At 41.8% G+C, this 17,043-nt stretch overlaps 1 protein-coding gene across 18 annotated transcripts in view; it reads right to left on the reverse strand.

Annotated features, from left to right (window-relative positions):
* Window positions 1–2,785: 2,785 nt before the first annotated feature.
* ARVCF (ARVCF delta catenin family member) overlaps window positions 2,786–17,043 on the reverse strand; it is a 271,699-nt gene continuing 257,441 nt past the window's right edge. For 17 of the 18 annotated variants that reach the window (XM_035340262.1, XM_035340267.1, XM_035340264.1 and 14 more), the window contains 4 exons: window positions 16,466–16,519; window positions 12,203–12,294; window positions 9,526–9,639; window positions 2,786–8,148 (listed from right to left, as the gene is read on the reverse strand). In XM_035340262.1, coding sequence (XP_035196153.1) covers window positions 9,538–9,639; window positions 12,203–12,294; window positions 16,466–16,519 — 248 coding nt within the window. In that variant the 3' untranslated portion in view covers window positions 2,786–8,148; window positions 9,526–9,537. The remainder of the gene's footprint in view (window positions 8,149–9,525; window positions 9,640–12,202; window positions 12,295–16,465; window positions 16,520–17,043) is intronic. The other variant, XM_035340271.1, reaches the window with a different exon arrangement.

Genomic DNA, 17,043 nt, shown 5'->3' on the forward strand with positions numbered 1-17,043 from the left:
TGGCATGGATATTTCAAAAGATGCATTCGTGAATAATGAATGTGCAATATATATGCAAATGTAACAGCCACCTTGTAGCATTCAAAGGTATCTCCCACATGACAAGACGTAAAAATAAACACAGCATACGTATCATCAGATTATTTACAAAATTCCACATGCAAGACAAATTTTTCTGCTTGACAACACTTCTGAAATGCTCTTAATTATCAGTGGCAAGAGATGAAAAGGAAAAAGCCTGACTGTTTGGATGACTGGCAATTAGAAAAAAGGCTTTTGGTCAGTTGAGCAAATGTGATCTTGAGTCACTCACATAAAAATTAGAGATCTCCCAGGGAGAAGGGTTACTTTTTAAAATAAAGTCATGCTTTGAATTCTATGAGAAGCAAAAGGCAATGGATCTTCTAATTCAAATATATTCTGAAAACCTACTAAGTGTTACCGCAGTATCAACCTATCCCAATTAGCAGACACAACCTGTTCTCGCATAACCCAGGTATGGAACAGGGCACCTGGAAGTACGTAAAACAAAGACTGCTGAGAGTGTACCATTGATAGAAAGCACCCAATTGAAACATCTCTCCTAGAACAACAACACAGCCTTCAACCCATTCTCGTAACTCACGTCACAAATGATTGATCCCACCAAATACTGTTAATTAAGATTTATTAGCCAAGTGACAGCTACTCTCTAGGCTGTCTTAGGGATTCAAGCAACACATGAAAGTGAAGTATGGTTTCTGCCACAGCCTCTCTGTTACCTCAAAGGTTTTTTTTAAATGTCTTTTTAAAACTGATTATTTTGGTGTACAAGGGAGGTGGAGGATTCATGAGGAAGTCAAACCTACCCCTCATCCCTTTTGCTTTCTACTTTAATACCAAAATGAGTGTAAACCCATCTAGCACTCCTTACAGAGGAAATTACTCACCAGTGTAAACAGCAGTCATATGTTTGTATAGGGTCTACTGCTTTCTCCCACTGATACCAGGAAGTGAAAGCACCCCACTGAAACATTTTGAGCAGTGAACATCAGATGCAGTGAAGTGATCATAGAGAAATCCCTGCAAGTGCAGCAAGAGGTGACTGAGATCTGACCTCTCCCAACAGAGATGGCACCACAGGCCTGTGATGTGTGCTTGTCTGGTTGATTTGAGCAATCAATTAAGAGTCAGTAAATAAAGTATCATGAGTAACAGCTTACTGTTTGCTTTGCACACATACTAAACATAGTAAAAGAATGTTAGTGTCTGCCTCTGCAGCTCAGCTGATGGTCTAATAGTAAAACAACAACTTCCCATTGTAACAATCCCCCACTGTCAGCCTGTACCACAACAAGATTCTGCCATTGCTGTGCTTTAATAACACAGAGATGACATTGGGGAAGGGAGCAACGATGACAGGATGTTCCTCTAAGACACTACTGAAACCTGAAACAGATGAGGCCTGTGGTATTTCTTGCCCGTTGTTACCAGGTCAACCTTTCACCCGCAGGACTCACTGCTTCCATTTGCCCAACCTGTGATAAGCTGGAAATGAAATCACTTTGACAGCTATAAAAGGTCAGTTGGAGAAACAACATACTTGTTTAAGCTCAGTATCTTACCTATACCTGCTATTCGTTGCCATATTAGTGCACCCACAAAGAAAAAAAATCAGATTCCTCATTCCTGTAGAACACCAGTGATGATACCTAGGAGGAAGACTAAGCTCAGGAGCCCACATCTTACCACCAACGCTTGTGAAAATAGCTCCTCCAGCTGCAAGAACACAACCTGTAGATGACTTGACAGAACTCCTGGGGATGCACTCAGGATATCTGAAATAAGGAGGGAAGGTAAGCTGAAGACAACCTTCCCAGTGCTGTCAGCAAGCATCCACAAGTAAATGGAACCTTACAGTCCTGTGAATGAATAGCACAAGCAGGCATTAACGTATGGCAAACTCTTGTGGCCAGCAATGATTCAACCACCTTTGAATCGCAGAAAATCTGACCTCCACTCTAAGACCTTGCACAACGCTCATGTCAAGATTTACAGGGTTTTGTCATGATTCACAAAGGTGTACCAGTAAGCATATGTTCAGGTGATCAGTCTCTCTACGAGAGGTAGTCCTCAGGAGAATCACCCAGAAAAGATTTGTCAGTAACAGGCTGCTTCTTGAAATACATGACTGACTTTTCAGCATCGGGATTTTTTTCCCCAGCATGGCAACAAATGTAAATTATTTGGCACATCCCTGAAATAACAATTTCTCATCTTAACCAAATCTCATACATAGCTATGACAAACTTAAAAATCTTCTGTTATTCTTTTACAGTTATATTTATGAGAATACTTGCAGGCATTTCAGAGATGCGAAATCTTTGTAAAGCTACACAAATTTTACAACTAAATTGGAAAAGGTTAATAGCTTCTCAAATTGAAAAACCATCAGCAAGTTAGGCTTGTGGTCCTAAATGTGCAGTCCTCTGAACAGTGACAGAGATTCCTTTCTCATAGAAGTGTGCTTATACATTAAAAAGGAAAAAAAAAAACATGACCTGGAGTGCAAGGCCCTTACAGGACTTTCTGCTACTACTCCACCAAATGGCAATGAATCAAAAATGTTCAGCTGTACTAGCTTAAAGGATATTCCAATTGCCCTCATTACCACTGACCTATTACTAACACAGAGTGCCGACCTCAGCTAGTGTTGAATAATTCCCTGCCACAGAAAACTGCTGTTGCAAAGCCAAAGAATATTTGAGATACCTGATGTAACAAAAGATAACCAATGGCACATGTATTCTTTCCAGGCATGGTTTATTGAAAACACACCAAATTGTTATCCTACATACCTGGTTTCTAACAAGCATTCTACTTGTCTGCATTATGGAAAGATCCTATAATAATAATACATTCTGTCACGGTAACATTTGTTCTATGAAAAGCATAATCCACCTTTTTTCTCTCCATACTGGTAAAATCAAACCATTCTAAGTGTTTCAGTTTATAGTACAGTGTAAATACAATGCAAAACCCCACCAGTCTAAACTACAGAGAGAATGTTGAGTAGTATTACAGAAAACACATTGTTGATTTGTTTTTTATTCTCCTACCATGAAAATTTTAAGGCACATGATAGTTACAAACACATTAGCTACTAATTACCAGTAAGCTTCTTAGTCTAGTTACTTTGCTTTTCTGAACAGTAAGAACCAGGTTGGCAGGCCTTGTAGTATCTGCACTATCTTCCTCCTCACCTTGCAATTGGACCTAACATCCTACCCCGATGTAAAACGAGGCAGAATAGAAGAGGTTTGTAACACCTTTCCCTTTAAATGCACTAGATTAGTTACTGTACCAATAAATCTGAGAAATTCTCTGTCAAAGAGAAACCAGATTTTAGGGGCATCAGAAAAACAAACTTGGCGAGAAACTATGCCTATATAAACACTTCCAAAAGCTGTGAGAGCAGGATCCAGCCCCGACAGCACAAAGCTGCTGTCTGAATCTATTGGCACGCTGTAGTTTTCACTGAGTGGGCCATTAGGAGAAGAGACCCTAATCAGTCTCTAATGCGCCCGTTTGGCTTCTGAAGCTTTGCTTACTCTAAGGGTTTAAGATGTGCCCCTCTCACAGGTAGCTGAGCCTATAAACTCAACTTTAAGGCAAGTAACAGAAGGTAACTCACCACCTTCAAGCTCACAAAACTGCTGTAGGAGTGAAAACTGCTTTGCCCAGCATAAACCATGCATGCTAGAAAGCATCTCTGAAAACTCCTCCTCAGAACTGGCAAGAACTTACTGACTCTAACAAGCATGCCACCCCTGCCTTCTTGATACATCACTTACAGCAAGTCAGGTCCTAGTCCCAAAGTTAATCCCTTTTATGATGTCTTGGCGAAGGGGACACGATTTACTTTCCTGATGCACACATTCAGAATCTGCATGTCTGAGTGCACAAGAGGAGAACTAAGGTAGGCAGGTGTTTTGCCCATAGGACACAGAAGATCGGGACCTCTGGCTGCACAAACCGTTTCCTGGGGAGCACTTCAAGCTGGCAACACATCTTTGATTTGTTAAGTTACACTTTTGGCTAAATTGCTATTTAGCTCCAAGACAGAAACAAAATGTTCTAAAGCCTTGCCTTTGTGCTGGATTCTGCACAGGCAGACCAACCTGGGAAGCTGTAAGCACAGGCACAATTACTGTGTGTGTTCAGCAGCCAAACTTGATGCTTCTCCAGGGGAGTCTTAACACATAATGGCCCCATCAGCGTTAAGTGATTTTGTTGTTTTTGATTATCTGTTCTTAACCTCTACAGTTCAGTGGATATACCTGGGAGACGCGCAAGCAACCTCCCTGGGATGAAAGTTCTGCAGTTACTACTTGCCATCAGACATCTCTCTCCTCCCCTGCGTTATCTCAGCCCTCACTGGGCCATCTAATCTCTTCCTCCTCTTTATTAGGAGTCTTGCAACATCATCTTTTCCTTCCACAACCACCCCTCCTACTAGGATTTCTTTGGGTAGAAATCTCTTCTACCCCATCCCTTTGCAGGCAGATTGCCTCCAGTTTTCACAGTGGAGCCAACAGAAAAAGAGGAGGTCACGTTCCTGAGCCCTAAAAAGCACTGCCTGCCTTTTAGCAGGAGGCTCTAGACCCTACTGCAGCTTTAGTCACACACACTGCCACTTTCCCTTCTTAACATACAGTCCCTGCTGCCAAAATAAACTCAACAATTACTGGTTTATTTACTCACATCCCAGAACAGCTCGAACGGCCCAGTCATACTCACATCAACAAGGGGAGAGGTAAGGGCAGGCGTGGGCACATCCCACCAGCGCCTTCCAGAAGTGAGCTTGTTGCCACAGATAACAAGGGCATTGGACAAATCACCAGACCTGGTTCAACGTATCTTGCTACAGATTTTGGCTGGTGAGCTGATAGTACAAGGTGATCGTCCCATATGCAAGACACCCCTAGTCCATTTACCTTCCTCAACATCCAAACAACAGTTTGGTGAGAAGAGAAAAACACAGAAATGTAAATGATGGGTTCTTGGTTATTGCTACATACCTTGGAATCAATCATTACTGTAAGGCATGGGGAGGGTAAGGGTAAGACGTGATTCCCAGGGGAAGTCTTGGCACATGGATTTGGTATTTCACCTCTTGGTATACTATCCTCTGCTTTCCTGTTGCAGTAAACCATGTTGTCAACTCTCAAGAACCCTGGCTGCCAAGAACACTTATCCTAGGGAAAAGAAAGAAGAACAGATTGCTACAATGACCCTGGGCAGCCAATTCCATCTCAGCTGATAGGGAAGTTTGTTTGCTTGTCACAAGATGCAGTATAAATATGAAAAGCACTTGGGGGGGGAGGTAAGGAGTGGGAAGGGGGGGTTGGATAGGGTCTGAATTTGCTCCTTCTCCTTAGGGTTTGGCTCACTAGTGACAGAGCCCGGAGTAGATTTCCAACCAGATTTTCAATGTCCCAGTCGTGCCCCACTGAGAGCCGCGTGGTATCTGGGATAGGAGGTCATGGACATCATCGGCCCCTAGTCATGTCACTTCCCCCTTCCTGCAGTTTTCTATTAACCTCTTGCTGGCTTTGAAATATGTGTACACTAAATCACAAAGTCTTAGCAGAGACTCCTTTCAACAGTCAGGTCTTTATTTTAAGTGAACTTTTGCTCAGACTCCTTTGGTAAATATATGGTTTGAAGTAGATCAGGGACAGACTGACAGCATGGCCCTTCTCTTACACTGTTCTAATTAGCTACAAAGCAGGTTCCATTGCTAATTACTGAACGTTTTTAAAAAAATCCTTTCATATACAAAAAGAATACACCAAATACATAACCAAAAGTGATATAAAACGTTTCTGTGTAGCTTGGTTAAAAGGGTCTCCGCGTATTGGCAGAACAAGTATGAAAAGAGCACCATTGATATAATTAATATACAGTCAGACTATGTTTCTGGTTTCATTGCCACACTTTATGTCTACACACAGAGAGACACTGCCCCTGACACAAATGCAGATAATCACAGACGCATCTCTTTGTTTCCCTTGATCTGCTAAGTATCTTTGGTCCAACAGGACTCTCATGCAGGTGACCCTCCCACCCCATCTTTGCTATCCTAATTTGCTCCAAGCGACTTCACCTTCCCTAGGATCCCGAAGTGACCACTGAAATGTACGTAAAAGATGAGGGTCAAAAGGGAGGGGCCGAAGGAGCACGTGTGTCATCCAAATCACTGACAGCTTCTGGCATCAGTCTTTCCCTGAATCAACAAATGCTTCCCTCTCCTGCAAACTACTTTACATGGTTTTGTTAACCTATCCTCTGCACAACAATATATATATATAGATATATAGATTTTTTATTTATATATATGTATTCATGTCAAATTTTTAATATACTCAGGAAGATACAAAGCTCTTGGTACTTGCTTTTTTTTTTTTCTTTTTTTTTTTTTTTTTTTCTTTTTTTACAAAAAGCTTCAGACGTTTACTGTTACAGTAATATTTCAGGTGATGCAAGGTTGTTGAATATTTCTCCTTTTTAATTACAAAGGAAACAGCAGGCACTGAAAACCCCAAATGATGTTTGCTAGGTTCAAAAATGTGCTTTCTAGTCGCACTGTTTTTAGGAGCTTTAGGAATTAGGTGTGGCATACAAGAACAGCGGCAACCAAACAAAACCAGCAAAAGTCCTCTGATGCTACTAGCGAGACACTTGGTTCTTATTCTCTTCTGCTGCCCTCCCTTGACCAATGCCTGGAGAAAAATCAGTGATCTGAAGTCTCTTAGTTCATTGTATTACCAGATATGGTATATGCAGCGTATGTTCTCATGAGGTAAAAATTCCTCCCTGTCCACAGCATGCCATGGCATCTAAGAGAACTTTTGCACATGGATGATTTTCATACCAACTAAAATATGTAATCTCAAAACAGAACCAAAGGAACACAGAGATCATGATGACTTAAAAAACACCAAACCAGTTCCCTTTGTGGCATTTTTCATCAGGATCCACAGCGCAAAGCAAACATGGATCCAACAGTGATAAATTTACCATCAAATGCAAGTGACAGACCCATCTAAAACTTAAAGCGTGTTCAAAATAATCCTGCAAATAAGCTCCTATTTCTTCCAATGTGTTAAGAGCTATGGCAAAAGAAATTGTTAATTGTTATCAACGCAACATTTAAAATGTATAAGCTCCTTACTGCAACCTTTGAGAACAAGAAAATGAAAAGTCAGCCAACTCCACTTCTCAGCATAGATTTCTGAACCAGGGACACTGAAACCTTCAATGAACTGCTTTCCATGCGTGGAAATAAAAACAGAGCCATTACAGAATTCAAAAGGCAGAAGTATTGTACACCAGATTATAACGATAATATAGCACTGTGATTGATATAGCTTACTCTAAAAGCAGATTATACAGCTTGCATCAATTTTGTTATCTACTCTCCAGTTCCTTTGACCACCATATAATAGTTTTTGTTCTGTATTTTCTCTCTTCATTGAAATTCAATAAATCCAACTCAACATTCCTGCACTTCCTGTGGAAATAATGAAGAAAACCTCAACATTTTTCAAAAACTCTTAAAAAATGTTAGATTCACAGTTCAAATAAATCCCCCCAAACAAAAATAAAACAAAACAATGAGACCCAAAGCAGAAAAGTGCTATTATCTTCATGACTACACCTATGATATTATTTCAAATATTCTGCAGTTTCTCTTTCACTTGTGAAGCTGTCCTCTTTGCTGCTGCACGACCTTCATTTCTCATACTTGACACCATCTGCACGTAAGAGTCACCTAAGTGCAGGCAGCTAGATGGAAGCTTGGATTCTCTGTTCTTGCGTGCTTTCTTCTTGCAGGAGTGGGAGGGAGAGGGGAGGCGGCTATGTCTGGTGGGAATAGAACTGATTTAAAAAGCAAATCGTCTCGCTGTAAGGCATGGTGCTCTGGGGCTGGCAATGGCAGTCAGTTGTGTTTTCTCCCCACATCCTCCTAGAATCTGCAGCCTCGTCAGTGATGCAGCGCCCTCCAGATCTGAATGGCAGTGGTGACTGATGAGATCCTCTGTGTCAATTCAATGCTTTTATTTCCTCCCCCTCAATTAAAAAAAATGTGGTTGGACTCTAGCCCTGCAAAATAAAGTCAGAACTGATTAATAAACAAGTAACATGACATTGGTGATCTCCATCACCCAGTGGTACAACAACGGCTGGAAATGCCCATCTATCCCCAATATATGTGTTTGTTGTTGAAGGGTATGACTGGGAGAAAACGAGCACAGATTTTGTTTGTCAAAGTTCCGCCCATACACCTTCACTGCTAAGAGGAAGAACACAGAGAAGCATACAGGCACTACACACAGGTTTGGCTGGGCCCACAAGGCTGAGCACCCAGCACTGACCGGCTGCGGGAGGCCAGCAGTGCTGGGCCTGCTCCTAGCTACACAAGGGTACCTGGGGGTGTTGCAAAACTGCTCTGGTGCTTCCAACCCAGGAACAGAAACAAGATGCAAACACGCAGCACTTTATTACTAGACTCTTAAGAGAAGAAGGTGTGTGTGTGGGGGGAAACGCCAGCAGCAAAGCCCCAGAACATACTTCCACTAATGCAAGTCATTTCCACGTACAGTTGTGGGGGTGGATGATGCTTCATGTTTTGGAATTTAGGCCTTACAGGCCTGCTTGTCCACTCTGTTGGGAAAGTTGCCCAGTGCCTTCTCAACTGTCACTTTGGTATTCCTTTAGTCATAGCCAGGGGCACAAAACCTGCTGCTCCCAGTGGAGCATCGCATCTCCACTGACAGAGCGATGGAGGGTACAACCAGGGCAGAGGGCTGCCTAGCGGGATGGGGGGAGACACGAGCAGCCGCAGGAGTAAAGAAGGGCTAGTGACGTTACTGAGGAACTGGGCACATGGCAAAGGCAGAGGGCTAGAAAGTGACAGAAAGGAGCCTTTTTTAATAACAATAAAAGAAAGAAATAGGAAGTGGGAGTTGTGGCTAAATGGTTCTTGTGTAACCAAAATCATCTCTCTTGCAAAGTAACTGCACAGGCAGCAGCTTTCTGGCAGGTGGGCAGGGCTGTGTAGTTCATGGGAACCTCAGGGGACATCCATGAACTCTCAAGGATACAGCTTTCTTTACGTCTCAGGCTAGTCCTTATAATGAGTCTGGAGGGGAAAAAATGGTTGGAATCAGGAACACACTATTCAAATTCATTCCCATGGCCTAACAAGGAGAAATTTTTCACGTTTCAGCTGACAACCAATCATTCAAGATACTAATTTGCTGTCTGGTTATTTGACAGGTTATTTTTTAATCAAACAGTGGTGTTTGACTGCATTTCATTAAAGACATGCTGAATAATATAAACACCGCTTTTTCAAATGCATTATCATTTGTCTGAGAGGACCCAGTTAGCAGTTAGCCTTGAAGAGATTCCACAGTGATACAGATCATGCACGAGACAAGTTAATCACTAGCACCAATTACCATTGAAATAACCTACCATGCATGCAAATTAGACCCAAGAGTCAACAGGCTGGGGTTTAATGTCACGGGCATCCACCAGATTCACCGAAGCCCTGTTACTCCTGTTAATGTTTTTCCTATTTGTGTCATTCTGCAGCACAGGGTGAGGAGTTAAAGGCAAAACAGAGCGGATTAATCAAACAAAACCACCAAACAAGTCAACTCAAAGGAACACAAGGGAAAATTAGTGGTAGAGAAAGAAACAAGATCAGCAAAGGCACAATAATGACAAGAACATTTGCAACAGCCAAAAGGCTGCACTTCCCTGCCATCATTATTCACCATCCTTGGTCACTCTTGAGCCTCAGAGCCATGGTTATTGAACAGTTCACAAGCCAGAAGACCCCACAGATATATTTCTCTTTGACAGGATAGGAAGAAGGAAGAGTAGCAGCTGCTCAGGCTTTGCTCTACCTGAGGACATACCAGTGCAGACCCTTGAGGCATACAACAGGCTGAATTCAGGCTATCCTTTATCCTTAAAACCTGGAGGCAGTACAGACTGTGTGTAGCAGGCACATCACCGAGGTGAAATATTTTTTATTCCTTTCTTATGAAAGCACAGCAGCTGCTCCCTGGAGCTCTGGGTTGTGCTTCACCTCAGACATACAGTGGGAGTTTGGGCTGAATTACATGATTTTGAGGACTGCGTTAGACCACTTTCATGAAACGAGTGGCAAAAAACACACGCATTTGCTAATTCTTCTTCCTTAGCCTATTTCTTTATAAATACATTTTCTGTCAAGCTCCTACTGATGAAAATTCTTATGTCACTTAGTGCAGCCACACTCTCTGCATCCTTATAAACATTAGAAGTGTGATGAGGGGACTAGGAAGTCCATGCCATTAGCACTGGTTCAAGCTGGGCTATCCTTGCCACTTCAGAGCAACACTGGAGCAGGGAGGCACGCTGCATGCCTTTAGTTATCAGCTCAGTTGTATCAGTTCCAAAAAACAATTGAAAGAGCACAACCACTGCCAAGGGGAGTGGTGAGATTTTGTTCCTCTTGTCTTCACTACACTTTGTCAAGCAGAAGTGCATTGGGAAAGTTTACGCAGAAAGGTTATTGTTGGTGGATTCCTTTAATAGGTGTCACCACATGTCTAGACTTAGCAAAGGAGCTGCAAGCTGACTAAATGCGAAAACTGTAATGGCTGTTCTATCACAATAAGCTTTTTGGGTGGCAGAGGCCTCCTAAACAATAAACAGCCATAATCTGCACTTCTAGAACTGGCCAAAGGAGAAAAGAAGTGAGGTAGCAGCTGAAGCAAACAGGCCAGTGTTTCAGATCAGGCACGTTACTCTAGGCCATTCACTGGCTGATTCAAAACAGGAAGCCCTGGTTGGCACTGTGGACTTGTCACGAGACAATTAGTGATTATATTAAAAAAGCTAACTGGGCAGCATCCAACAAGGTGCAGTTACAGCCAGAACTGGCAAATGGTAAAAAGGTGATCTGTGCTTAAAGGAAGTGCATCTGGGTTTAAACCATTCTCCAGGGCATACCTTCAGAGGAAAGGAGGACACAGCAGGTAATGCATAAGCAGGCAAGTTAACACAGGCAGACTGATACAGCAGGACCTCTTCCTAATTCTATGGAAAGATTTTTCTCCAAATCACATTTTTATTTCCCTTGTTCAGTGTAGTGTATTTTCCTTTCAATTGACTGAAGTTTAATTGTTTCCACTGAGCACAAATCACCTGGATTTACGGATATTATCAGCAACGTGCTGAAGGTTATTAAGGACAGCTTTCCACAGACTAACTACAGGGTTTCCTGTCATGGATTCTTGGTTCACTGAAGGAACACCCCCCTCAGGAATGACCTACCCAGGAGAAAATACAAGCTAGTTTTGAGGCCAGGGAGTAGTGATGGCCACAGCATTATTAAAAGCATTAAGCAACTTTTAAAATAAACAAATCGACTGAAAAGGCATAGCAATGCAACAGAAATTAAACAGAACCCACTAAGTGACATTTGCATACAACACACAATGCAAAAGGCTTTGTGAAGTTGTGAAGGTTTTTTTTTTTATTTTTTTACCTAGAAGGTTATCTAAATTTTGTTTTTAGAAGGCACACACTCCTAAGTACGCACATCTCTCCCTCCCTCTCCATCTTTTCAGCCCATGCCCAGTGTCTTCTAGGGCATGGGCCGACAACACTAGGACCCTGAGTGCTGGTGAAACGAATGCTGTTCACCACCCTGCTCTACTCAGACACACAAGTTCACACATACTTCTCGTGGTGAAAACAATAAAGCAGTGTGATGGTTTGCAGGGACTATTCTCGGAATAAAGTCTGAATACAGTAACTCACTCTAGGGCTAGGGAATGCTGCCTGCAAGTGACAGAACAAACACCTCCTATTCTTATAGCCTCATCCCTTTACAAGAATATATCAATTACCTGCATTCTCTCCTGAAATGGAGAACAGCTTTTTGGTTTTATTTCTAGTTACCCAATTGCTGAATTACAAAATGGTGCCTTTAACTCAACATCAAACAAGCAAAAAACCCACACACATACACACACAAAAACAACAACCTTAAAAGCCCCCTTGTAATTAACTACTATGTATTTCTTGTGGAGGACACCAGGCTCTGTTTCTTTTAAAGGGACTAACTAGCATTCAGTAATAAGAGGAATCTCACTTTTAAAGGTTCTTTCTCTGAGGCATCTCCTGTGTTATCACTAGTCTTGTACTTGCGCTCCTTGTCCCGGTGATCGATGGTGGAGTACCCATCTGAGGAGAAATAATATGACAGTCAGGCATGAAACACTACTAAGAGCAGAAACAGAGCTGCTGCTAGCAGTATTCTTCAGCAAAGAAATGGGGGAAAATAAACCGTCAACACCCAAAGATGCTGGCAGCCCACTTTTCACACGTGCTCCAGCTCTGAAATTTTATTTGTACCAGCTTAAAACAGAAAAGCTTTTTTTTTTTTTTTTTTTTTTTATATATCACTGCCAGATGCTGGCATTCATTAGCAAGCAGCACTGTTTTCATCCCAGTCTGCTGCAGTTTTGTAGTGTGCCCAAGGAAAGCAGCAAGTTGTCATCTCACGCCCTGTGGCTAATGAGCTCCAAATTCAGCTCAAATCTTGTGTTCCTTGCTTAGCAGCCTGATTAATTGGCTGTGTTCATTCTCTGAATGCTCTGCAACATGTTCCCACTCTTCCTGAGCCTGACTGCAACCAGGACATAACAGTAATTTGGAATAGTCCCTTTCAGAGCGTTGAGAAAAGGAGACTGTCAAGTTGGAAGAAATCTTGATGCGAATCCTGCTGTGCTAGGACTGTCTTTCATTACAAAGTAGCACCGGTTGGTGCTTTTGTCCTGACAACTAAAACAATATTAAAGTGCAATTAATACACACAGGAAAAGTGTGAGAGGGTATTTTAAAGAAACGGCTCTAATTATTTCCTAACCTCTGCTTTGAATCAGTCCACCAATGCAAATCTTAATTTATTTTCTGATACACCAAATTTCCTTCATTATCAGTAACAAATAGATCCTGTCCTGCTCTGCTTTTGCAGCATTGTAATATGGAGTAAAAAAAAATTCACAGCTCCCCATAGGCTTTTGTTTTCCCCTATGTAATTGAGGGATCATTAGTGTTTTCATGTTCTGACGAACTACGTTCTTAGAATCCCACTAAAAGGTTTTTACGCAACTACCAAAATGCTCATCTCTTGCTGTATTACTTGCCTGCAAAAGGTCATTAAGAAAGAAATCAAGTTTTTTTGTGGGGCTTCCTTGTCAGAAAGAGGCTTCACCTGCCTGCATGACAAAAGCGCATGCAGCTAGCATGACTTGCACCATAGCACAGGGTCCTGAACGGCGTTCGTGCTGGTCACAGTCACGTTAAGTTTAAATGAGCTCAAGTTTTCCTACATGTCTCATGAATCAAAGTGCACACAGACCTGCAAGAAGCACCTGAGGTAACATATATTTTTGACATTACAGATAGTAAAGATTACTTTCCCATGCTGCCTAAAAATAACTAAAGAATTTGAGATACATGTGCATTACGCAGATTTTAAAGCATAAAAATCATTGCTACACAGAACTTCACTTACAGTTATATATTGACAACAAAGATAGCTAACACTCTTGGCCATTCCTTGTGAACAAAAAAGAAACCCAAAGCCTTCCAGTTGCATCCAGTCACCCAGCCAGCATGTGTGGAGGAACACACGACCAATAATTAATATGACTGGCATGAATGTTGCTAGTAAGTCATCTACTACAGATTTGCCATTTGTTTAGGGGTAAATAGTTCACGTATGGCTGTTTCAATGATGGAAACATCCTGACTCCCACCAATGCAAACTCTGAACTGAGAGGTTGCTCTTTGCAGTCAGATACTAATTATACCCACAGTGATGTAACAGGTCACTTTGCATTTCTGTACTGCTACCATGGTTGATCCCAACACATTTTTAAATGAACTGCTAAGATACAAAGGGAAACCTTTAACTCACCCCCAGAAAGCAATAGCTACTGAGGTAAAGTATGGCAGCTGTAATACACCCCAGCGAGCAAGGTCAGAATAAGGGATATGTAATCACACACACACACACACACAAAATTAAAAGCACAACGGTCTCTTAATACTATTAAAAACAAAGAAAAAAAAAACACCACACAACCCTGCTTAGCCATGGCAGCAACAACAGGAACACCACGCTTTTGCACAGTGCCAGGAATCTAACAAAGAATAGTCAAGAACTTTGTTTTTCATACCCAAATTCCAAGACATTTTGCAGTTCATACTGTAAGCCCACTGTTGTGTGGCCTGCATGCTGATGGTGCCATGCACATCAGCACTAATGGATTCTGTGTTTCTGAAAACCAAGCTCTATACTACAACTCTGTCAAGATAAGCAGCAGCAGAGATAGGAAGTTCATGTTTTGACCTAATAAAATGAGATAAAAAATAAAAAATGTCATGAAGGAGGCTGCATCAGAGAAGTAATACCTAAGGGCCTCAAGGTCCACAGCTCTCCAATGAAACTAGCGAGCACTGCTTCTCCCAGGTATCAGATTCATTCTAAGTAAGTGAACAGAATTACCTCTGTTTCTGTGGCACGAAGGAGACCTATGCTGATCTTAATGCTCCACAGTATCAATGCATTTTTCTGAGTTAATACAATGCAGTTTATAGTCAAGTTATGTTTGGCAGCAGAGGCACTTCTCGTTCTTGGCTTCTGTATTCCTCTGTCTCAACTTTCTCCTTGTTGTCTTCTGTACTGCTTTACTGAATATCTGCCATTCATTCTGCAGTGACATTTTTGTATTTTCACAAATGACACGACCAAATGCATGCTGAATGTCAGTCCATCTACGCCCTCACACAGCTCTCAACTTTTAAAGATCAAACCTCTACAGCCATCAAAAAGAAGGAGAAAGAAGTAATGCCTAAAGACAGGTATCTGAGAGAGGTGCATCTGAACTTTGTGTCTCTGTTTTCAACAGTTCCGAGCTCTCAAATGCTCTTGTCTTACTGACTGTAGGTTAATTACAGCACAGATACAGTTTTAGAGAACCATGAAAATTTGGCATACAGCCTTGAGATCACAGTTCTGCTGCTTCTACAGACAGCTCAGGGCCACAGCCACCCTGAGGCAGCACTGTGACAATATACATTGATGATCTTCAGATTATTGTGCACAGAGTCACTTGTCTGGAGCTGACAAAGTCTGACAGACCTGAGGTATCTCTGCGCTGGGCTGTCTACTGCATCCCACAGTAACTCATAATACATGCTTTTTCCATCGCTCAGGATAACCAAGCTCTGCCCAGGCTCTCCAACAACAGGAAACTGACTGGTTCAGTACTGCCAACTGATGGGGAACATATTCTTCTGCCTCCCTAGCCACACTGATAGCAAATTAATCTCGTTTACACAGAAGGATGAGTCCACAGCACTGGCAAACAAGCTGAGATCACAACAGCACGCTGCTTCTTGCAGTCTTGAAAAAGAGGCAACATGGGTTAGCAGTAAAGGCCCAAGCACCAAGAGAGCTGAACCATAACAAAAAGAGGCAATATAAGAGCAGCAGGAAGATGGTCGCGTTCTGGAACAAGCCTGGTCTTCCACAACGCAGGGGAGGAGGATGAACAGCCTGGGTGGAAGGCCCAGCTGAACAGATGGGTACCTCTAACGTGTGCATAGCATGGAAACCCACTGAATTCTGCAGTGACACAAGATATTTTTTCAGCTACAAATAGCAGTATATCAAACCTTGATTTGGAGGCATTCATATAAATATTTAACTAAAAATACCATCAATTAAAAGAATTAAAGCAAATTCCTAAGAACATACAGCACCTTTACCTACCTAAGTAAAGAAAAAAAAAACACTCTACAAGTTGTAAACTGCAAAGTTTATCAATCTGAAAGCATTCCATTGACAGTAGTTGTCTGTTCTCTGGCTGGAGAAAAAGACAGGCTCACTTAAGATGCAGGTAAATGAAAGGCAGAGCCTGGAGTATTGTACATAGTAACATTGTTGTTATTGCCTATAGAAAACAAAGGCAGAATGCATTTAAGTGTCACACTGAAGTAAATTTTCAACTTTTTCCTTCTGCATCTTCAGGTTTCCAGATCTGTAATACGGAATGCAGCTGCCTCAAGAGCCAGGAGCTAGAATGAAAGCTAGGACAAGATTTCTCCATTCTACACTTAAAGTAGTGGGGAAATTGGTGTGTACACAATAGGCGCATTTAAAAGAAAAAGAAGCAAAGAAAAAAGTGAAAGTGACCAATCTTTTGTAAGGTAATGTTCTGTTTTTAAATGTCAGCTTTATCCATTTGAAAGAGTATCACCCAGAGAAATAGCTGAACTTTCCTGTGAGTGACAGTGTGCTCTATTGAAACAGACAGAGGGTTTGATCTATGACTGAATTTACCTGGACCAAGTTCATCCATAGGTATCATATCACGACTCCCAGCCTTCTCGTTATCTATAAAACAGAAACATTGAAACTACCTGAGTTACATTTGCTTTTTCTCAACACCTGGTACTTGTATATTAGTCACAGAACAGAGAGGTCCATGAAGTACTGAATAGTCTTTTACAGTAAGCCTGCAATCAACTGCTATCCATTCAGAAAGGTAAGTTTGATTTAAGCTCTCCAGACAGCACACATAACCCTTATTTTCTGCTTTGGCCCTGCAATACTGAACTCCCTCTCTCCACCTGATAACAGAAACACCATTTCTGCTGTGGACTACCTACCACTTAACAAGCTTCTCTCTGAGTCACAGAAACAAATTAAGCAGCCTGCTGAGCCAACAGAAAGCCAACCCACAAAGAAAATAAGAAGTTTACAATCCGTTAGCAGATCTGACCATAGTCATTCTCTGTCTGCATAATCTGCCAAATTTGATCAAATAGACAGAAGGTGGCAGGACAGTGTGTCTGTCTTTTTTTGCAGTAATCTGCAGTTAGACAGGGTTAAGAGCAATATGACACACTGTCATAGGG

This window comes from Oxyura jamaicensis, chromosome 15, assembly GCF_011077185.1.
Source record: "Oxyura jamaicensis isolate SHBP4307 breed ruddy duck chromosome 15, BPBGC_Ojam_1.0, whole genome shotgun sequence".
NCBI lineage: Eukaryota > Metazoa > Chordata > Aves > Anseriformes > Anatidae > Oxyura > Oxyura jamaicensis.